The sequence below is a fragment of the Phyllobates terribilis genome, unplaced genomic scaffold (assembly GCF_046119375.1).
Source record: "Phyllobates terribilis strain yellow unplaced genomic scaffold, ASM4611937v1 Scaffold_2__4_contigs__length_985480577, whole genome shotgun sequence".
Classification (NCBI taxonomy): Eukaryota; Metazoa; Chordata; class Amphibia; order Anura; family Dendrobatidae; genus Phyllobates; species Phyllobates terribilis.
The window spans coordinates 781,615,776-781,640,157 of NW_027362762.1; the positions used below are offsets into that span (position 1 = coordinate 781,615,776).

At 44.4% G+C, this 24,382-nt stretch overlaps 1 protein-coding gene across 3 annotated transcripts in view; it reads right to left on the reverse strand.

Moving 5' to 3' along the window:
* The window catches only part of LOC141228954 (interleukin-5 receptor subunit alpha-like), a 231,413-nt gene that overhangs the window by 116,662 nt on the left and 90,369 nt on the right, over positions 1–24,382 (reverse strand). For all 3 annotated transcript variants that reach the window (XM_073667367.1, XM_073667368.1, XM_073667369.1), the window contains 2 exons: positions 11,772–11,892; positions 5,625–5,806 (listed from right to left, as the gene is read on the reverse strand). In XM_073667367.1, coding sequence (XP_073523468.1) covers positions 5,625–5,806; positions 11,772–11,892 — 303 coding nt within the window. The remainder of the gene's footprint in view (positions 1–5,624; positions 5,807–11,771; positions 11,893–24,382) is intronic.

The following is a 24,382-nucleotide window of genomic DNA, read 5'->3' on the forward strand; positions in this document are numbered from 1 at the left end:
GGAGCTCAGTACTCACACAGTCATGTTAGTCAGCTGCCCAGCCACACCCCCGCAATTTTATTCAAATTAACAACTGTAATATCATATTTACATACACAAATATATATAATGTATCCAGTCTATTTGCTCTGGAACTGAAATTCGAGCTTAGGGGCATCCTGCTTCCATAAGTAATCCTTGAGATATTTCTATAACTCTAGTTGAGTCCTCTTATTGCAACTTTAATCAATTGGGCATATAAAATTACTTTGACATGAGCAAACCCAAGTGAATGGTATACCTCTCGTGATTGTGTCAAGTTACAGTTTTGGGGGTGAGTCTAAAAATTGCTGCAGTATTGAAGGTCCTGAAAACACTTTGTCATTTTCATTAAATATAAGAAGTTCAGAAACACCAGAATAAACCACCACAGCAATTTGGGAAGAAAGTCCTTGGCCAGACAGGTGACCAAAATATCTTGATGATCACTATGGCAGAGATTCAAACATCCACTATGAAGTTTTGGGAACCAATAAAACCTTTATAATGCTATGTTTTGATGGAAGCATCTCCTCAGTAACATGTATTTGACAGCATACTGGAAGTTTGTAAAAAGTTGCTCAAAGGACTACAAAAACCATGGACTAGTGAAAAACAATGTTAAATTCTTTAGCCTGAATTCCAAGCATCATGTCTGGTGGAAATTTGAAATCATTCCTCAATTGGCTTAAATAATCCCTACAGTGTTAGAATACACCTTTCTTACATTCAATTGATTGAGCACAATTTGAAAGGAGCACAAAGGAAAATGCACATGGGGGAGATACATGAGAGAGAACGCAGCTGACCATAAGAACCTACACTTTACAAGCGAGAGAAAGAGAGGATCTGGCTGACCAGGGGTGGACATACCATTGGTGCAACCTGTGCAGCCGTGCAGGGACCCAAGAGATAAGGGGGCTCACTTCCACCTCTAAAACGGCAAACATCTTCTGTCACAGACACCTTACTGGACTGCAAACGGCCCATATACTATTCTTGAACAGGGGCCGCTCTTTTGTCTTTGACCACCCCTGCTGCTGACCATAAGAGCTTACAGTCTACAGGAGAGAGAGAGGACCTTGCTGACCATATGAGTTTACACTCTCCAGGAAAAAGAAATAAAGGACACCGTTAACTATAAGAGCTTACATTCTACAGGAGAGAGGTATTCCTAGTGACTCTGGACATGGAAAATGACTCTGTCATACAACCTGTGCTCCACTGGGAAAAGCTGATCTGTGATGGCCAGGTACTGACCCTCATTGTACATGGAATGACAATCCGTAAAATGTCATAGCTGCAGGGCATTATCTGTAAGCCTGCGCAGCCATTAGACCACTCTCTGATGCTTCAGAAGTGTGGAAATGTTGGCAGGAAGCTCAAGATGTTCAAATTTGTGTCAAACCACAAATTTCAGGAAATCAATCCCCAATGGTTCAATCCACTAATCTTTGGTATTATGCAGTCAAAGCAGCTTGTAAAAAAAATGGTGTGGTGCCCTCTCTATTTTTAATAACTAACTAAGGGAAAGCGGACAGCTGTGAGCTTGTCTTATTAGTCTGGGAAGAGGCCAAAAACCATGGACCTTCCCAGCCTATTAATATCAGCCCCCAGCTGTCTGCTTTACCTTTACTGGTTATTAAAAAGGGGGACCCTAAAAAAATTACATGGGGTCCCCACTAATTTTAAGAACCAGCAAATGCTAAGCACACAGCTGCGGGCTGATAATAGGCTGGTAAATTCCATGGATATTGTCCCCTTCCCAACCTAATAGCCACCCCAGAAATGATGCATCCGTTAGATGCACCAATTCTTGTGCTTAGCCTCGGCTCTTCCCGTTTGCTCTGGTGCAGTAGCAATCGGGGTAATGGTTCTGGGGTTGATGTCAGCTGTGTACTCAAGCACCAGGGGTTTGAAATGGAGAGGCATCTATCAGACACCCCCATTACTAAACCTTTATTCAAAAGAAAGAAACACACACACAAAAGTCCTTTATTTGTAAAAAGCACTCCCTGACAATTGCCCTCTTTCCCCCAATTATTACCAAAAAAAATAATCCACAGTGGTCTGCCATAATCCATATGGAGGTCCCATAATGATTCCCATCTTCTTCATCCAGTGTATGGAGCCCCATTCAGATGACAAAGTTCCATACACTGGAGCAGCAGCCACTGCCAGGTCTCACGCTGCCCATCGCAAGAAACCTGCTGCTGTGACGAGCAGTGACCTCACTAACGTTACCGCAGCTCAGTGGCTGTGATCTGTGGCAACTTTACCGACATCACCGCTCATCACATCATGAGAACCGGTTCTCACGCTGTGACGAGCGGTGATGTCAGTAAGGTTACCACTGAATTGCAGTAACCTTACTGGCGTCACTGCTCGTCACAGCAGCTGGGTTCTCACACTGCACAGTGGCTGCTGCTTCAGTGTATGGAGCTTCATTCTCTGAACGGGGCTCCATACACTAGATGAAGAAGACGTGGATCATTGTGGGACATCCATATGGAATATGGCAGACCAATGTTGATTTTTTTTTAAATAAATGGGGGAAAGAGAGAAATTGTTGGGGAGTGCTTTTTACAAATAAAGGACTTTTTGTGTGTGTGTCTCTTTCTTTTGACTATGGGGCTAGTAATGGGGGTGTCTGATAGACGCCTCTCCATTACTAACCCCTGGGCTTGATGTCAGTGGACATTACACAGCTGACATCAACTCCAAAATAATTACCCCAATTGCCAATGCAGGCAATTGGGAAGAGCCGAGGCTAAGCGCCAGAATTGGCGCATCTAGTGGATGCGCCATTTCTGGGGCAGCTTAGGGCTGGTCTTATTAAGCTGGGAAGGGGCCAATATACATGGACTTTCCCTCTTTTTAATAACCAGTAAAGGTAAAGCAGACAGCTGGGGCCTAATATTAATAGGCTATGAAGGTCCAAGGTTATTAGCCCCTTCCCAGACTAATAAGAGCAGCTCACAGCTGTCTGCTTTCTCTTAGTTGGTTATTAAAAATAGGGGAGACCCCACACCATTTTTTTTTCATTTATTTATTAGCTAAATACAAGTACAGAAAACTACACATGCAAGGGACTGATTATATATCTCACTGACATATTTCTATCTATCTATCTATCTATCTATCTATCTATCTATCTATCTATCCTATCTATATATCTTTTCTATCTATTCTGTTCGGGCTGTGAGTTTGCTGTACTTGGCTTATGAAATGTCAGCTTTCCTTTGAGATGTGTGCGTAAAAATTGGACTGCACACGCATGACTGTTTTTAATTCGTGCTGGAGTCTACCTGCGCTTTAAATTTGTTGGCTTTAAGTCCGGAGAGGCATGTTTGATAAATATTCGTTTTAAGGTCCTAACCGAGAAAGGGCACCTTGTAGTGGCTTGATGACACAGATGGATTTGTCAATTTGTGCGCCAAGTACCTTAATTTTATAAGTATGTTCTACAGTATTTATTAATAATATTTTAGAAATGTTCTCTCATCCTTACATGTAATTGCATTTTGTAAAATCCTACATAAATATTGTGACAAGGGAACATGATCATGTAATAATGTAATATTTGTTTTTTATTTTGAATGATCTGTGAGTCTGACTATCTACACAGTTATTTCTCTCAATTTTGACGGCCTGACCCAAGGGTAAAATTTTTAATTAGGAAAAAACCCAAACATTTTTCTTAAGGGCGGGTGCAGACCAGCATATTTGCTGTCCAAGTCCAATCAGACAAAACATTCTATCGCACCCAGACCTATGTTAGTCTATGGGGCCATGCACATGTCCAATTTTTTCCTTGGACAGACGCTGTCCAAGAAGAAAATTGCTGCATGCTCGAGTTTGAGCCGATAATAAAACTGGGTAAAGCTGGGGCAAGACGAGAGTGGAAAGGGGGTGTGACACCACAGCTCATCTAATTCATGATGAGCTGTGGAGTAATTTATGTTGGAAATCTTACTCCAGTCTTTGACTTCAGTAATATTTGTGGCGAGGCGCACGATGGCACACAAAACTTTTCAGACATGCCCAATTCATTCTCTTAAAGGGGTTGTCCGGTTTTAAACTACAAGTCTGCAGTCACTCTGAATCCTCGCATCGCGTGCACTGCATGCTGTAAGGATTGTCCTGTGCCGGAGGACATGTGCATGAAAGTATGCAATATGCATACTCCAGGCCACATTCCTTCTAGATGGGAGTGGATTCGATCCATGCAAGTGTATTGAGTGAGGCCGAAAACAGTCTAGTTGGAATTTGGCCGGAAGTATTCATATCGCATACTTGTGGTCACATGAAAAAAAAAAAAAAAAAAAAAATTATATATATATATATATATATATATATATATATATATATATATATATATATATATATATATATATATATATATATATATATATATATATATATATGTATATATATATATATATATATATTTTGGACCGTGTTAGCCAGTAGATAGAAAAATATTTAGATTTGAGAGTCCTCATTGGTTGATACCTTTTAAAGGCTAACTGAAAAGATGGTAAATTGCAAGCTTTCGAGACTACTCAGGTCTCTTCATCAGGCTAGTATAACCCAAAACCTGAAGAGTCACATATTTATACACAATGGCGCACAGAAATAATGCAATAGATGAGACAGGTGATGAAAGGCAGAGCTATTACTATGGGAGAGATAAACATTTCTGGCTGTAAATATTTTAGCAGCTCATAGATAAGGACTGTGAAAGTTTTATTGTTTGGTGCAGTGTTGTGATGACCCCAAAAGTCTGATGGGCACATTCCTTAGTTGATGTCAAATGACATAAATCCATGCGACACATTCATTCCTGCTCTGAAGGTGTCAAAGGTCACCATTAGTTTATATTCCGAGACTCTCCTTTCTCTCTGAGATTTGAAGTTACCTTTTAATACCAGTAATTTCATGTCTTTTCAAAGACAGACATGAAATCAGGGCATATAGTGTTTATTTGGATAGTATGTTTGGGTTATTTGATAACATTTTATGGCTATCTTTTCATGTTGCTTCAGACAATATAATAGGAGGTTTATTTTACTATATATTGGCTTTTTCTTTTACCTATCATTGAATGGTAGCAGTGCAAGTGTTTATTAATACACGGACATAAAAATACTTGTTTTTTTTTAAAGAGGTATTCCCATCTCCAAGATCCTATCCCAATATGTAGTAGGTGTAATAATAATAATATTAGCAAATACCTCCAATTAGAAATGTAGTATAGTTTTTCTGATTCGCTATGTCTCTTTCCTTATGTGCAGGCATTGCAGGACCTTAGATATCCCTGGTTATGACAACTAGCAACTAGCTGTCACTATATCCGTGGTCGTAACCTTGGATACCTAAGGTGCTGCAATGAATGCACATGAGGAAAGAGACACATAGCGAATCAGAAAAACTATACTACATTTCTAATTGGAGGTATTTGCTATTATTATTATTATTACACCTACTACATATTGGGATAGGATCTTGGAGATGGGAATATCCCTTTAAGTTGAATCTATTGACTTTAATAAAAATGCGTACTAAAGTTAGAAACAAATGATATAAGAAGCACATCAAATTACCATCATCAATGGGACAATACAGGGCATCAAAGAACTGGACTGAAGTTTGTTTGCTTAATCCCGACACTTCCACATAAACTTTTCCATTGAAAGAAATGTCCGGCTTTCTCAATACACATCCTACTTGTCTCCCAAAGGAATCATATCTGTAGTCTTGGCACTTGTCATGCACAGACGACCGCCTATTCCCAAATGAAATAAACACTTAGTAAAAAGAATTGTATATTTGTTTTTTTAAAGAAACACTCCGGGAAAATGTTTTATTGCATCCTCCATTTGTAAAGTACTATACTTTTCGGACTATCAGATGCACTTTTTTCCTCCAAGTTTTGGAGGAAAGTGGGGGGTGCGTCTTATAATCTGAATGTATACTTGTTGCTGTGGCTGTGGATGGGCGTGGAGCAGCAGTGGCGGGGGAGCGGTGCACTGGAGGCAGGAGCCAGCGGCTTCAACTCTTGCGTGTGCCTGCTATAAAAAAAAAAAGAATATTCACTGCTCCCCACACTCATTGGCATGTAGAGCACTGAATATTCATTCTCCTTAATAGCGTGCACAGTGTCAGCCCAGCTCCGGTTTCCTGCAGCGGCTCGACGGTCACATGTGCCCGCTATTAAAGCGCATGAATATTCACTACTCCCCACTCCCATGGAGAGTAGTGAATGCCATGCCATGCATACCAGCATGGGGGTGCCATGCATACCAGGATATGGGTGCCATGCATACCAGGTTGGGGTTGCCATGCATATCAGGCTGGGGGTGCCATGTATACCAGGCTGGGGGTGCCATGCATACAAGGATGGGGGTGCCATGCATATCGGGATATGGGTGTCATGCGTACCAGGTTGGGGGTGCCTTGCATACCAGGCTGGGGGTGCCATGTGTAGAAGAGGCCAGAGAGCCTTTAAGAGAATTCTTACAGGATGCTTCAAAGATGGAGAGAGATTGCCATCTGCTGGTCAGGCACAGTCAAGCGGAACCAAGATGTGCAAGGGAAGTTGAAGGGGGAGCAGATTTAGACCCTGTACCCAGTAGGGTGACTTCAAGGAAGGAGTTCCTGGGTGTAAGAGGCCAGCGCGCCAAGCCTGAGGTGGTTTTGGCGCCAAGCAGCAGAGAGGAGCGGACGTGCTCCCTACGTGCTCAGAAGCCCCGCGTGGCAGGCTTAAGCCAGAGGCCTGCTAGATGCCACAGCCGGACACCGGTGGATGAGCTCCGGATCCCTCACAGATGTGCCCCGAGTGCTGTGCCTACTGAGGAGAGTCGGAACCTGCTTGCGGTGCTGAGTGAGTTCGTGGAACTCGAAGTCGCCCGCCGACAGACGAGGTCTGGACCCCCCATCCACGGCTTGAGAGACTGCCTCCAAAGGCCAGGAATAGAGGAGTTGGGAGGACGGCTGCGCCAGGATAGTCATGCCAGCGAAAGCAGAGGAGCTGCATACGTGAACAGGGCCGTCACTTCTACTGTTCACTCATGATACCGGGGCCAGGTGGGTTTAGGTACTCAGGTTGGGAGGGGAACGGTTGGGGCGGAAGAAGCTAAACGTGATTTAATTGACTTTGTCCGGAAAAGACTTTCGGCCTAGCGGGAATAACTGGTGACTCCCGCTAGGTCCATATACAGAGTTAAAGAACTGACGTGGTGACTCCCATGATTGGGTGCACCACACTACCTTGAGAGACTTCGCCTTTTATTAATATTTCAAATTACCGTTAATTACCCCTGCTGCCATTCCCTTGTTCAGAATACCTGTTATATCAATATATAATCTGTTCATATACATCTCTGACTGTCCTCGCCTTGTGTCTCTGTGTGTTGCATTCTGGCACCTGCATTACACATGCATACCAGGCTGGGGGTGCCATGCATACCAGGATGGGGGTGCCATGCATACCAGGAAGGGGATGACGGTGTCATACATACCAGGATGAGAGGGCCATGCATACCAGGATGGGGATGGGGGTTCCATGCATACCAGGATGGGAATGAGGGTGCAATGCATACCAGGATGGGGGACAATGTATACCAGGATGGGAATGGGGGCCATATATATCAAGATGGGGGCATATATATGCCAGGATGGGGGATATAGATATAGAATTGGGGGACATTACCCCTATAACAGTGTCAGCAGAAGACCACCTCCCCCATAACAGTGCATCATGACCAGATTTTTTTCTATATTTTTTTTTTCTATTTTGCTCCTCTAAAACCTTGGTGGGTCTTATGGTCCGGTGTGTCATATAGTCCGAAAAATACGGTATATAATGCAAGTATAATATTGTACATTTTCTTACCTAGCACTCTATTGTTGGTTTCCTATCCTTGTCTTGTCAGTCGGTTGTAAGACATGACTCTGACTCCCTGAATTGTACAGACATTTATGTTTGGGCCAAAAGTCATTTTCTCTATGCAGTCTTATGAGAGCCTTGATGTGACTCTCATGTGAATGTCTAGAGAAAGTGACTTACAGTCACTGGATAATTCAGAGTGCCAGAAACCCATGATACAACTGTAGGACTGGAACGGAGATTATAAATCACAGATAAAGGGTTTAGTAAGCAAATAAATCTCTACTATTTATCTCATGTATATTACTAACAGAAGAAAACATGCAAATTTTACCGAGAGTATATCTTTAAAGAGTAATTGTCATAAATTGATGGTACACATGAAAACAAGAAACTTTGTAATATATTTTATCAGAGAAATCTGCTTTTCTTCACCAGGACTGATCATTCATTCTCAAAATTCTCAATTCCCATTTAAAATCTGTCTTCAGGGAAGACAGATTTTCCCATTCTGAGATAGAAGATTGCAGTTATGTTTGAGGGAACATGAACCAACACGTGTCATCCTTTTAGGCCTTCTTCATTCCTCCATATAGAACACGTACGTGAAAAACTGGTACCGGTGTCGTCAATCCGTGTGTCCATTTTTATCATTAGTGTGTCATCAGTGTTTTTCTAGTATCGATAAGTAAATAAATAAATTACAAAGCTTCTCCCTTACTTTGCAATGTTAAACATGGATAGCACACAGATGTCATCCATGTGCCGTACACGTTTTTGGCCGAGCGCTCCTGTGTTCTCTATGAGAGAGGTGCCACCAAAGATGCCTGGCAAATGCTTATTTCCAAAAGACAAAAGGATTGGCCGTCCAAAATCAGACATTCCAGATCCTTAACTCCCCAGACAATCAATTGTTCAGGGCCCCACACATAGACTGTCACCTTTAACCCGTCAATTTTGGTGGGTTCAGCTGACATTAGTCTAATGTGTACTTAGTACTAAGTGTGTCGTATCATTGTGATATGGTTGAATACATCTTCTAGTAAATGTCTAACCAAATTAACCCAAATTAACTGCTTTAATGATTCTAACAATTGGTGCTTGAGACCACCGCTAAATTTATCACCTCATTATAGATGCAACAAACACGCAGGGTCAATTCCTTAATAAATTGTAACACCTTCCATATAGTTTATTTTATCACAGCCCAGCATCCAGGGCGCACTTTCCCTCTCCTCTGCATTCATTGGCTGCAAGAGTGCGCTGGATGCTGGGCTGTGACATGCGGTGAAACACCACCCACAGCCCAGTCAATCAGGGGGTGCGTGGAACCTGAACTTGACATCAGAAGATGTCCAAGGAGACTGCAGCCGGGATCACGTGATGCAGAGTGAGCGGTCAGCAATAGCGGCGCCCACGGGCACTTAAAACAACAGATGATATTTACAAAAATACTTCTTTCCAACATTTAAATCAATGGGGGCATTATTTATTGTAGTGGACAACCTCTTTAAGTGACACTCAGGGGGTATTATTAATCTTTAAGGGGGCATTATAAATTGTTAAGGAGGCACACATGGGACATTATTCATCTTTGAGACCAATCAGGAAAAATTATTACATGTTAAAGGGCATAGAACAAAGCAGGGGCAGCAATAGGCTTGGAACTGAGGGCAGCTGCAGTATGGGGCATTTGGGTAGGTTGGGAATAGTTGGATGAGGAAAAGTCAAATATGTCTGTGTTGCAAACTCGGCAGATATTAGTGGTGGCTGGAAGAAAAAGTCTTCATGCTGGTATTGGCCAGATAGAAAAGATGGCAATTGTGAATAGACATAACCTGGAAAATTAAACAACATCACCTGTGAGAGACTTTTACCTCTGCTCCTAATTTTTGGCCTATATCACACAGTAAGGCTGCTTTTCCTATAATTAGGAATGTTGTTCCCATCAGTACCAGTTTGTCCATTATTATTTTTTTCCAGCTCAGGAACTGTTATATAATGTCACGCCAGGTGTAAGTGCAACACAGAGGGAAAAGGGAGAGGGAGCCCCGACACTAGGGAAAGGGGGAAGTGGAGATCTCCTAGTCTGATCTAGCGTCACCCTGTCTCAACTAACATCCCTATATAGCCTCCTCAGCTATCGCCGATCGAGTGCCTCACCCTACTTTCCCTGGCGTAAGGCTACTGCTAGGGATGGAAGGAGATGAGCACTAGTCAACCTCCACTAAAACTCTAAAGACAACAAGGGTAGACAAAACAGGGGAAAATGGCTTCGCTTTAGATGAACTCCAAATGTGCACATGGCCTCAAGCTTCAGAAAGGACAAGGTACAGCTCCTGCTAAGCTTCACAAGTAGAAATTAATATAACTGGTGACGCCCTCTCAGACACACCAGGTATATATACACCCAGGCCAGAGAGCAAATTAGCAAAAGAGAAGTAGTCGCTTGGTCCTAAAGACAGCCTCCTATCTAAGCAGCTGTCTTCAATGCCAAACGTGGAGATCTCCTGCAACCCACTGCAGGGCGACTGTCTGTCACCTGTGACACACCCGTGACATATAAACAATGATTCTATACACCCTAATGTCTCATTCAGACATCAGTGATTTTTTATGTGCGCAAGAAACTGTAACAAAACAGTATTATCAGTGTTTTTCATCTGATTTTCATCAGTGTTTGGCCAATGTGTCAGTTTTTTCATTAGTGATTTTCTTGTATAGAATAAATAAATTGCCACGGAGAGCCCACATACTGCTCACTGATACCATCCGTGTGCTTTCCATGAATTTCACACGCCCACAGACTTGCATGGTTACTTTTGATTCCAATCAAAACTGTACTTCTGCCAATGATTTGTTTGCAGATACCCCGTCTACAAAAAAACACGGTCATGTGAATAGCACCATAGACTTTAATGGGTACTGTTTCATTCCATGAAAACTGTGGATTGAACACATACGTGAATATAATATGTTTGAATGAGGTTCTTCATTGAGTTAATTTAGTTAGATATTTAATAAAAAATATATTCTGTATTATGTTCATTTTCTGGAACAATTGTCTAAGTGATTTAACTCACTAACATCTATTTTAGCAGTTTCTCTAACACATTATGATGCATCAAGTTTTTACTCTTATTATATTCGACAGAATGACTCCTATGCCTTGTATTGTGGATGTTTGTCTTACTATATATTGATTAGAATATAATCAGTATAGAACACAGCTGATTAGTAAAGGTCAATTGGTGTCTCTTCATGTCACACTGTGTTCTAAACTGGAAGACTTAGCCCATCATGTATGTTATGTATAAGAACCTATAAGGTTCAAAACACATAGGAAGAATCTCTGAGGATGTTTTTTTTTCTGTGCTGTCTATCATCCTTGAGCTTGGATAACCTTTTAAAAAACAATTATCCCGATCTGTGCATCGTGAGCAGGATGAAGATTGTAGCCCCAATATAAACTAACTTTTACTTTAAAAAAAAAATCACATACTTCTCAGTACTGCTTCTGGTGTCTCCCCATAAGTCACTTGTCTTCGTCTTCCGACATGGGAGCATTATGTGACAGCTGCAGCTAATTAGTGGCCACCGACTGGCCATTGGTTGACTGCAGTGGTAACCTTCTATTTGAATTGGAAGAATCAATCTCTTAGTTATGGTGGAAGAGGAATGCTGCAGCTAACCCATAGCCACCTGAAGTCCTGAAGTGTTCACCTGATACATCCCACTGGAAGAAGAAGACTGTTGAGGACACTGAATGCAGTACGGGGAAATGGAGGAGTGCTATTGGTGAATGTTTTTTTTTTTAAACTAAGTAAAAGTAGTGGAGTACCCCTTTAATATTACTTTTCACCTGAAAGTCAAAGAATATTGAGTATCTTCAGGGGCTTCCCTGCCCACAGACCATGAACAGTTCATAATATCAACATTGTAAATCACACAGGAAAAATTCTCTGCAGCTGTGTAATTCTTTCCTGAAAAACAAAAGTTTAGTAGAACTAAGTATTCCTCAGTACTGGAAGTCCGCTGCCTCGGACTAACTCTAGACTCTGCCCTGTCCTTCAAACTGCACATCCAAGCTCTTGCCACCTCCTGTCGCCTCGGACTAAAAAATATTTCCAGAATTCATCCTTTCCTCAACCCTGAATCTACTCAAATGTTAGTGTATGCCATCATCATCTCCCACCTCAACTTCTGCAATATCCTCCTCTGTGGCCTTCCTGCTAATACTCTCGCACCTATCTAGTCTGTCCTTAACTCTGCTACCTGACTAATCCACGCAATCCTCTGCTTCTCTCCTCTGCAGATCCCTTCATTGGCTCCCAACTGCCCAACGTATCCAGTTCAAACTGCTTACATTGACCTACAACGCCATCCATAATCCATCTCCTTCATATATCTCTGAACTAACCTCCCTATATCTTCCAACATGCAACCTCCTTCCCTCTTCCACACTCATATGTTCCTCAACCATTCGCCTCCAAGAAGTCTCCCGAGTGTCCCACATCCTCTGGAATTCTAAACCTTTACACATCCGATTATCCACCACACTCGGATCCTTCAGAAGGAACTTGAAAGCCCACCTCTTCAAGAAAGCTTACAGCTTACAATCACCCTGCTGCCACCTCACCACCCCTGGAGCTGCATCAACCCCCTAAGCTACTGTCTCCTTCCTCATTATCCTGTAGACTACAAGCCCACAAGGACAGGGCCCTCTCTTTTCTGTACCAGTCTGTCATTGTTAGTTTGTTCACCGTATTTGATATTTGCATTTTGTATGTCACCCCTTCTCATGTACAGCACCATGGAATCAATGGTGCTCTAAAATAAATAAATAATAATAATAATATAAATGACACATGCCTTTTCTTAAATAAAATAATAAATTAAACATTTGGTCCCCTAAGTAGATCCCCCAGAGATGCGGTATACATATTTCCTAACACTACCTCTCAGCAAGCTTAGTCTATTAGAAGGACTGTAACTACAGTATGTTTTCTTTTGGCACAATGACTTAGAGATGCAGAACTAGTAATAGTGGAAGTCAGTATACATTTTTTTCTATTTATGCCTCACACTGGGGCAATTAAAGTGGTTGTCCAGTCTAGAAAACTACAAGTCTCCAGTCAGTCTATGTGCCTGCAAACTTGTACATCCGCAAACCAGACGGTCCATTGTGAGAATTCTCCGGTGTTAATGTCGGGAACGTCGGTCATGTGACTGCAAGTATTCGATATACATAGTGCTGGACACAATCTGACTAGACTGTTTCCGGCCTTGCTCATTAAACTTGCATTGAGCAAGGCCACGCCCATCTAGTCGGATAGTGGCCAAGAGTATGCATATCCAATACTTGCACATGACTGCCGTTCCCAGTGCTGACACCGCAGAATTCTCACAGAGCATGCGATCTGCGGATTCACAAGTTTGCAGTCACACAGAGTGATTGGAGTACTTGTAGTTTTAGGCTGCACACCACCTATAATAAGGGACTGTCCCTTAGTGGAAAAGTTCTTTAACATCAGACTGAGTCTCTGGAACCTACTTATGGAAATTATTATGACAAATTAAATGTAGTAATATCCTCTGAGTGCTCTTTTGAATGTAATAATGCCACCAGAATGTAATAATGCTGCCTGATTGACACCAAAGAATAAAAATGCCCCTTAACAATTAATAATGCCCCCTAGTGCCCTATTACCAGTTTTTATTTCCCTTCAGTGGCATCTTAACAATTAATATTGGCCTTTCAGTACCCTCTTAACAATTAAATTGCCTCCTGAGGCCCATAAAACAATATTTACATATCTAAATTAAGTCAATTAAATTCTTTGTAGTTGCACATACAGGATATGTCATTGAAAGATCTAATAAATTATTGGCTTTAAAACCTGCTGCCAATGATCTGGCCTTCGTCTAGATGCTTGGTTCCGTAATATACAAAATTGGTTGCTTATTAGTGCCGGCTATCTGCTCCTGCCACTGGTCTTGCCTTACAACCAAACACTGTGCTCAGCGGTTTCTTGTCAACCACCTCGGCACTACAGAACCCAGTGAATGACTGCAGCGGTCAAATGTGCTGATTAGTGTTGAGCCACCCCCGTAGTTCGGTTCGTCGAACACCCGTGTGTTCGCCGAACTGTTCGTCGAACTGTTCGTCGAACACCTTCGAACACCGTTAAAACCAATGGCAGGCAAACAAAAACACATAGAAACACATAGAAAACACCTTCAAAGGTGTCCAAAAGCTGACAAACTGCTCAGAAGACATAACTAACACATGGAAAAGTGACAAGTACATATAGTCATGCGAAAATAAAAGAGGTGGAGGAGTAAAAGGAGGGGGAGACACAGATATAGGCATGTCATGCCCTTCTAAAATCCAAAAAGTGAGAAGTCGACACGGCCAGTCCGCTCCTGCCCGTGCCACCTCCGTGTCGCCGGGTTTGTGCCAGAGCCGCGGTGAACCCTGATGGCCAGCCCCCCTCTCCCAATACTGGTGCCTGTCCGCTGGTGGGTCGAGCGAGCCCCCCTGTGGTGGAGGCAGCTCTAAGCTTTTTAATTTAAATTGTCTCACTAATTTGAATGAATACACTTTAAATCCATTTACAAGGATCTATTGGAGGGCAAGTCTCATGCCAGCAGCCGCGTAATTCCAGCTCCAGTAGCGTCCACTAAAGCTGCTGCAGTTAAAAAGCTTTTATAAGGATCGAGCTCGGCTGTCCACCGCAAGGCATCCTACTGCCAGTCCCAGCCCCTATGCCTTGGGGTGCCTCCTGATGCTCTTCACTGAGTATCCCATGGTCCCGAAGCATTTCCTTTGAAAAAATTAAGTGTCTAAACTACAGGTGGTGTAGCTTGCTTAACAGCCGGGATAATCCGCTGACTAGCAGACACTGCTACTAGGCACAAAGTATTTCCTGGGCTAGATGCAGTTAAAAATTTGTAATTAGATACTCTCGTTGGATGCTGAGAAAGCATTCCATAGAGTCTCCTGGCACGCCATATATGATTCTCTTAAAAAGCTTGGGGTAGGGGTCTAGGGGACCCTTTTATAGCCCAAATCACGGCCCTGTATCACAATACGTCACCTAGGCTGAAGATAAATGGAACTGTAGCACCCTGAGGGCTCGGTTGCTACAGAGGTATTGCACCTCACCCAGAGGTGTGATATCTCACTCTCAGGTAAGGATGGAGTGTGGATCAGGACCCGACACCTGCATGCATTACACCACATTGCCGTGGGGCAGGGCGACCAATATGCCTCTGAGATGGGCACGACAGTCCCTGTCCCTGGCTGGAGTGGGGGGAGGGAACACTGAGGAAGGGGAACCCTGTAGTGCAGGAGCAGGGAGGAAGCAGTTCCTGGGTGCATTGAGAAGGGAGTATAAAAGGTGGGCACCATCTTAGTTCAGTGCAGAGAAGTCTGAGCAGAAGTGGCAGGGAGCAGGGGCTCTGCATGAGCTCTGCTCCGGAGGCGGGCCTAGTAACAGAGGCCCAGGCCTGGAAGAGGGAGAAGGAAGGAAGAGGAGCGGAGAAGGCTCCAGGAAAGAGGAATGAAGGGATCCCAGGGGTGCGGACGGGCGAGTCGCCACCGCACGCCCGAATCCACCTGCGTGGAGGGGTCAGGCCAAAGGGGGAGACCGGTCCCCGAAACTAGTGGAGGCAGGAAACGACCCTCAGCTAGAAACCGGAGGCTGTGACATTTTATGTGGCGCAGCCCCTCGCTACACCCGCTAGGAAGGCACCACATAGGGTCAGGGAAACTGGCGCCAAGTTTACCAAGAGGAGGCCCGAGGCAGCCGGACAGAAGGGTTGGTAAGAAAGGCCAGACAAAGGACACACAAAGGGGGTCCTGTGAAGCGCTCCAAAGTTATCTGGGAGTTGTCTGAGCCCCTCAACTGGTGAGCACAGTACGACGTGGGCAGCCGTTACCTGCAGACGTGGTCTGGATAATAAGAACTGTGAGTAAAGGCCCTGGACTGCATCACTGACTCCGTGTCGTTACTGCTGCTGCCCTGCACCATCACCCCCATCCTCCGCATACACTGCCCTGAGGCTATACTCCTCCCGTGGGGAGTTATGCTACGCTCTGCTGCACCCACAACACCAGCCTCAGCGGTCTGCCCTGCAGCGGCGGTTCACTCTGACCGCAATCCACGGGTGGCGTAGTCGGACATTTAAACATCAAAACCACATAAATAGTTCCGCCACTGGTTTGACCACCCTGAGCCACGGAACCGGGTCGCCGCCACGAAGACTACAACCACCAGCATCCACCAAAAAGGGTCCGGCTCCGGGTGTCCCAAGGCCCAGGGGGTGCATCAGAACATTTTCAGCACCTTTCACAATCACCAATGGGACAAGGCAGGGATGTCCTCTGTCCCCTCTCTTATACATCCTAGTGACGGAGCACCTGCTCTCATCAATTCGCCATAACCCCAATATTAGGTGGATTGAGGTGGGAGGCACCGAGTACAAGTGCTCTCTATTTGCTGATGATGTCCTAGTATATATCACTCAATCACATATATCCATCCATGCTGTTATGGCTGAAATAGATCACTTTGTTACATGGTCAAATTTTAAAATCAATGCAGCGAAGTCTGAGGCCCTCGATGTCTCCCTCCCCAAATCCATATAGGATTCCATCCAGTCCAACTTTCCCTTTGCCTGGCCCTCACAGGGTATCAAATACTTAGGAATTCCTATTCATAGAGACCTCTCCCATCTATGTTATCTTAATTTTGGGCCCTTTATTGAACAACTCCATACAGACCACGGTTGGCAAGTTAGAACTGTAAGATTCACTACGTGAACCACTGGTGTTTTGTGGAAAAGCACATGTACACTGTGTTCCAAATTATTATGCAAAAAGTGTTTAGGAGTGATAAGGGAAGAATTTGTTTGTTTGTCAGTTAAACTCATTGATGGTGATGTGTGTCAGGGCTCTTTAGATCACTGTAAGCAATTGCAGACACCTGTGCTAATTAGTTTGGCAGGTGTGTCCAATGAAAGGCAAGACTACTTAAGAAGGCTGTCTCACATTATTAAGCAGCCTACATTTTCTGCCAAAATGGGAAAGAAAAAGGATGTGTCGGCTGCTGAGAAGCAACAAATTGTGGAGTGTTTAGGTCAAGGCATGACTACAATCAACATTGTGCGATGATCAGGATGATGTGTCTTGGCAATCAAGAAGTATGTAGCTGATTCACAGTACACACGTGTGCGTGCTGATAAGGGCAAATTGAGGACTCTTTCCTACAGGCAATTACGTCAGGTTGAAAGAGCAGCGGCAAAAAAGCCTTGTCATAGCAGCAGACAAGTTTTTGAAGCTGCTTGTGCCTCCAACGTCCCCCGAACAACAAGATGCAGGGTCCTTCAGAGGTTTGCAGCTGTGCATACGCCATCCTGTCGACCTCCTCTATCCACTTCACACAAGCAGAAACGGCTCCAGTGGGCCAAACATTACATGAAGACTGATTTCAAAACTGTTTTGTAAACGGATGAGTGCCGTGCAGCGCTCGATGGTCCAGATGGATGGAGTGGAGGATGGCTGGTTGATGGACACCCCACGCAAACACGGCTACAGCGCCAACAAGGAGGAGGTGGAGTAATGTTTTGGGCTGGAATCATGGGGAGAGAGATTGCCGGCCCCTTTAGGATCCCTGAAGGTGCTAAAGATGAACTCCATAATGTATGTGGATTTTCTCAAACAGCACTTCCTGCCATGGTTCAAGAAGAAGAACCGTGTATTTCACAGCAAGATCATTTTTCTGCATGATAATGCACCATCTCATGCTGCACATAAAACATCTGCATCTCTGGTGATATGGGCATAAAAGGGGACAAACTTATGGTGTGACCCCCATGCTCCCCTGACCTCTACCCCATTCAGAACCTTTGGAGCATCATTAAAAGGAGTGTCTATGATGGCGGGAGGCAGTTCACATCTAAGCAACAGCTCTGGGAGGGTATTCTGTCCTCATGCAAAACAATTGAAGCAGAAACCATCCAAAACCTGACAAATTCAATGGACGAGAGAGTTCAGAAGCTCCTTTCGAACAAGGGGTCCTATGTGAAAATGTAACATCACCTAGAATAAAGTTTTGAGTTGAAAATTGTTTGATTTCAGTTTCTAACAACCTGCTAATGCTTATAATTTCAAAAATGAACATTTTTTTGGTCTTTATTAAAATGAAAAGGTTGATCGAAAAGTTTGGGGGATCTAAGAGTGTGGCAACCCAGTAGTCATGATTACTTCGAATTCTGACAATATGAGGGTCATGCTGCAGGTAGTGCAGCAAGAAGGCACTTATGTGTCTTGCGCATCTCGGAGCCCCAAAATTATTTTCCGGGCTAGATGCAGCTAAAAATTATTATTAATTTTAAATCTGGTGAAGCTTTAGTATAGATGGCCTAATAGGATCAGTGCTGCACACTGCTACAAAGCCCAAATTATTTTCCAGTCAAGATACAGATAAACATGATTAGTAATTTTAAATCTGGTGGAGCTTATTATAGATGGCCTAATAGAATCAGTGCTGCACACTGCTACAAAGCCCAAATTATTTTCCAGCCAAGATACAGATAAACATGATTAGTAATTTGAAAGCTTAACACGGTTGGTAGGGTGATTTTAACCAATCATCAAGCTTTTACTCTCCCCAGGATGACACAGGGGTAGAAAAGTCGTTTCGGATCCATGATTTGTTCATCTTTATGAACGTGAGTCTGTCTACATTATCAGTGGAGAGCCGCGTGCGCTTATCTGTCAGCACACCACCAGCAGCGCTGAACACACGTTCAGACAGAACGCTGGCTGCGGGGCATGACAAGATCTCCAAGGCGTAAGTGGCTAGCTCCGGCCATTTATCCAGATTGGAAGCCCAAAAAGAGCAAGGGTCCAGTGACACAGTCGTGGCTTCAATGTTTACTTGGAGATACTCCTGTACCATCGTCTCTAGGCGTTGACTATGTGTCAGACTTCTTGTCTCCTGTGGCCTTGCAAAGGATGGGCTAAAAAAGTGGTGAAATGATTCCGCAAAATTGATGTTACCAGCAGATACTGTGGTTCTGTTACGGTTTGAGTGCTGAACACTTGACGGTCCCACGGTTGGCAAGTTGGAACTGTGAGATTCACTACGTGCACCACTGGTATTTTGTGGAAAAGCACATGTAAGATTCTGCAACAGTCTCTGCTGATACTCCTGCATGCGTGCATCCCTTTCTATGGCAGGAATAATTTCTGCAAATTTACTTTTGTACCGGGGATCTAACAGTGTGGCAACCCAGTAGTCAGGATTATTTCTAATTCTCACAATTCGAGGGTCATGTTGCAGGTAGTGCAGCAAGAAGGCACTCATGTGTGTTGCGCATCCAGGAGCACCAAGTCCCTGTTGTGTTGGTGGTGAGGTAACAATCATGCTTCCTTCCTCTGTCCTCTCCCCCCAACCTCGCACAACAGAAATGTGATCAAGGTCTCCCTCATCTGATGAGTCTTCCATCAGTTCGTCCTCCACTTCTTCCTGGGCTCCTGCACCTTCCTCACTAGTTTGGCTGCTACCATGCGCCCTGGTAAAACCATCTCCCCCACCCTCACATGCCTGCCGCCTTGGTGCTGCCGACCGTCTGGACCTTGCAGATGTTAGCCCTTCCGCATACAACTCCTCCTCCTCTACTTCCTCCACCTCCTCTTGTGCCACCACCTGACTCCGAATTCTGTTTAACATGTGCTCCAGCATGTAAATCACCGGAATAGTCATGCTGATAATGGCATCGTCAGCACTAAACATCTTCGTCGCCATTTCAAAACTGTGCAGAAGGGTGCATAGGACCCTGATCTGAGACCACTCCTCCAGCGTGATTTGCCCCACCTCTGAATCTCGTTGGGCCAGGCTATACGTCAGAACGTATTGCACCAGGGCTTGTCGGTGCTGCCACAGTCGCTGCAACATGTGCAGAGTTGAATTCCACCGGGTAGGCACATCGCATTTTAGCCGGTGAAGTGGCAGGCCCAACGACTTCTGTAGAGATGTAAGTCGCTGAGCTGCGGGATGCGAACGGCGGAAGTGAGCACACAGCGACCGTGCCCTCTGCAGAAGGCCATCTAGTCTGGGATAGTGGGCTAAAAATTGCTGGACAACCAGGTTCAACACGTGAGCCATACAAGGCACGTGTGTGACATTGCCCCGGCGAAGGGCCGCACCCAGGTTTGCAGCATTGTCGCACACGGCCTTCCCTGGTTTCAGGTCCAGTGGAGACAACCATTCATGAAATTGGTTCTCCAGAGCTGACCACAACTCCTCAGCTGTGTGACTCACATTTCCCAGACATTTCAATGTAAAAACCGCCTGATGACGTTGAGCCCTACTGCCAGCAGAGTAAGGAGTTGTGCAGGATCCCTTCTGCGCAGTTAGAAAGCTTGTGGCATGACCAGACAGGCTTTGGGTGCAGGTGGAAGACCGAGAGGAGGTTGAGGAGGCAGAAGCAGTGGAGGAACTTTGACATAAAGAGGATTGACGCACAACTCGTGGGGACGGCAAGACTTGGACAGCAGCCCCTTGTCCTGCTGTCACCATAGTTACCCAGTGCCCAGTCAGCGACATGTAACGCCCCTGTCCATGCCTACTCGTCCAAGTGTCTGTGGTGAAATGCACCCTGTCACACACAGAGTTTCTCAAAGAAGCGGTGATGTTGTGTGCGACATGCTGGTGGAGCGCAGGCACACCTTTCTTTGAGAAGTAGTGCCGACTGGGCATCTGGTACTGGGGCACTGCGACGGACATAAGGTCTCGAAAATCCTCTGTGTCCACCAGGCGGAAAGGCAGCATTTCTGTAGCCAAGAGCTTGCAGATGGTGAAATTCAACCTCTTAGCTTTCTCATGGCTAGGAGGAAATGGTCTTTTACTTGTCCACATCTGAGGGACCGAGGGCTGGCTATTGTGCTTAGACGGGGTTGATAAGGGTGTCCCCGGCAAACTGCCGGTCTGTGAGGAAGAAGCAGGCGGACATGTTAGGTTGCCTTGATCCAAAGGTGGTGCTATCGATGTCGGACAGCGCTCAACACCAGCTGGTGTTACCACCTCCAAAGAAAATGATGACCTGCCAATCACGCTGGCTGTTGCGGGTAAAGAGGTGGCAGGTCTGCGCCCCAAAACAGGTGTGACTGCTGTCCCCCCAGTCACAGAGGATGAAGAGGCCGCGGATGCACAAGATATGGCAGATGGTGGTTGGCCTGGCCGGCTAGGCCGCATTGTAGCACACTGAGCTTCCCACTGCAACTTATGCTTCATGTCCATGTGCCGGTTCATGCATGAAGTACTCAAACTATGTATTTTTTGGCCTCTACTTAGCTTTTGCTGACAAATGTTACAGATAACACGAGTTGGGTCATCTTTATCGATCTGAAAAAATGCCCAGGCTATGCAAGGCTTAGCACCCATGCGACCTGAAGAGCCACCACGACTTGTGGTGAGAGGCAGAGTTGTGTTTGAGGATGCAGTTGTTGACGTGCTTCCAGTACTACGTCTCTGTCCAGGAAGGCGCAACCTGACCTCGTCGTCACTAGCATCTTCCTCCACCTCCTCTGCTGACCTCATCTCTTGGCTGACTGTGGGTTGACAGTAAGTGGGATCTCCAACCTCATCATCATCACCCTGTGCGTTATCACACCCGTCGTCCTCAGAGCCAACCTGTTCCTGCCCTGACAAAAAACTAAAGTTGTCGCTCCAATCAGGTATTTGAGTCTTATCATCGTCTTCCTCATTGTCTCCACCAACAGGAGTTACAGTTTGGGAATGAGGGTCTACATTATGGTCAGAACCTTCTGGGTCTGGTCCTAGATCCGACTCATAAAGATTCTGGGCATCAGTGCCGATCATTTCCTCGTCTGGATTCACAGAAGCGCTGGAGTCGACCTCTGATTCCCAGGCTATAGTATGAGTAAACAGCTCTGCAGACTCAACCATCTGTTCTACCTCATACTCAGACGGGCAGCTGGAGATTTGGGAGCTGTGAGGAAGCAAGTGCGATTGGGGTGACACCTTTGAGGACTGGAGTATTTGTGATGTTGAAGTTGATGTGGAGGTGAGCCCACTTAAAGGAGCACTTGATATCCGTTGAAGCACCTGCTGTTTTTGTGCCTCATCTGGAATTTGTAGCGATTGGCATGGCCGTAAGAAAGGGATCTTTTCACATTGTCCGCTAAAAGAAGTAGACATTTTAGTTTGGCTGGAAGATGGTCTTTCTTCTGCAGATGTTACTGTTGCTTTAACACCTACCCCACGGACACAACCTTTTTTCCCCTTCCCAACACGCCTATTCCCCTTTCCACCAGCAGCAGGCCTTTTTCCACTCATTTTGGTGGTTAACTAATTCACAACTCTGGAGTTGTTTGCACAAAAAAACAATGGATGGGAACCGAGCAGAGCTGAGTGGCCAAACTGTGGTATTAGGCCAAAACTATTGGCTGGGTTAGATGCAGAAAAAAATTATATTCAATTTGCAACCTGATGGAGGTCTGTATAGATGGATTAATAGAACAAGTCCCACACACAGCTAGAAGCCCAATATTTTTTCAGAGGTAGATGCAGAAAAAAATATATTCAGTTTGCAACCTGATGGAGGTCTGTATAGATGGATTAATAGAACAAGTCCCACACACAGCTAGAAGCCCAATATTTTTTCAGAGGTAGATGCAGAAAAAAATATATTCAGTTTGCAACCTGATGGAGGTCTGTATAGATGGATTAATAGAACAAGTCCCACACACAGCTAGAAGCCCAATATTTTTTCAGAGGTAGATGCAGAAAAAAATATATTCAGTTTGCAACCTGATGGAGGTCTGTATAGATGGATTAATAGAACAAGTCCCACACACAGCTAGAAGCCCAATATTTTTTCAGAGGTAGATGCAGAAAAAAAAATATTCAGTTTGCAACCTGATGGAGTTCTGTATAGATGGATTAATAGAACAAGTCCCACACACAGCTAGAAGCCCAATATTTTTTCAGAGGTAGATGCAGAAAAAAATATATTCAGTTTGCAACCTGATGGAGGTCTGTATAGATGGATTAATAGAACAAGTCCCACACACAGCTAGAAGCCCAATATTTTTTCAGAGGTAGATGCAGAAGAAAATATATTCAGTTTGCAACCTGATGGAGGTCAGTATAGATGGACTAATACAACAAGTCCCACACACAGCTAGAAGCCCAATATTTTTTCAGAGGTAGATGCAGAAAAAAATATATTCAGTTTGCAACCTGATGGAGGTCTGTATAGATGGATTAATAGAACAAGTCCCACACACAGCTAGAAGCCCAATATTTTTTCAGAGCTAGATGCAGAAAAAAATTATATTCAATTTGCAACCTGATGGAGGTCAGTATAGACGGACTAATAGAATGATGCTATGCCCAAAAGATTTTACTTCACTAGGTGCAGTAAAAAAATTGGTATTCTATACACAGGTGGTATATCTTGCAACACAGATAGGCTACTCCACTGACTAACACACTCTCCAATAGGCCAAAAAGGATTAGCTTTGCTAGATTCAGCCAAATGCTGTGAAAAAAACTTGCACAGCACTGGCACAGACCTGCCTGGCAAAAACTGATAGGAACTGATGTAACCTAGTCCTGAAAAGGACTCCAATTACAATTAGTCTTTACTCCCACAATCTATCTATTTAAGAGCACAGACCTGCCTGATAAAAGTCGTAGGAAATGCTGTAACCTAGTCCTTAAAAGGACTGCAATCACAACTATTCCCTACTCCCAAGCTATCTATAGATTTGTGCGAAAATTGGCTTGAAATTAACAAGGTATAGCGCACACAGCAACAGCGGTGCCGTCTAACACGCAGCTGCAGCAGTGAGAAAATGGTGGCGACGGGGAAAATGGCTTGGTCTTATAGGGCAAGGACATGTGACATACACTGCCAATGACACATGCCCTTGCTTGTGTGAAAAAAAGCACTTCGCTCCGTGTGTGCGCTGCTGATAGGCTGACAGATTGCACCTCCCCACTGCAAATGCGGGAAAGAGAAAAAAAAATGGAGATCTTCATTGTTCCTGCAGAGATCCATCCCCTGCCCCTCCCCCCACCCCGCTGTACACTCAAACTGCGTATTAACATTAATTTTCATCATTACTGAGAAAAAATCCAGTTATGATTTTGGTGCACGAACAGTTATCGAACATAACCTCGAACAGCCGAATTTTTCTCAAATTGTTCGTGTTCGCCGAACGGCTCGAACACCGCCCAAAACAGCTCGAATTTGAGATTGGCGAACAGTTCGAGTAGAACAACGCTCATCTCTAGTGCTGATGTCGTGACGTCACAGCTAGACAACAAACTACAAAGGTAGCAGCAGAAAGCTAGTGATGGAGCATTGGTGGGTGAGCAACATTTCATTTAATATTTTTAACCTTGGCAGGTCTGTGGAATAAAATGTATATAT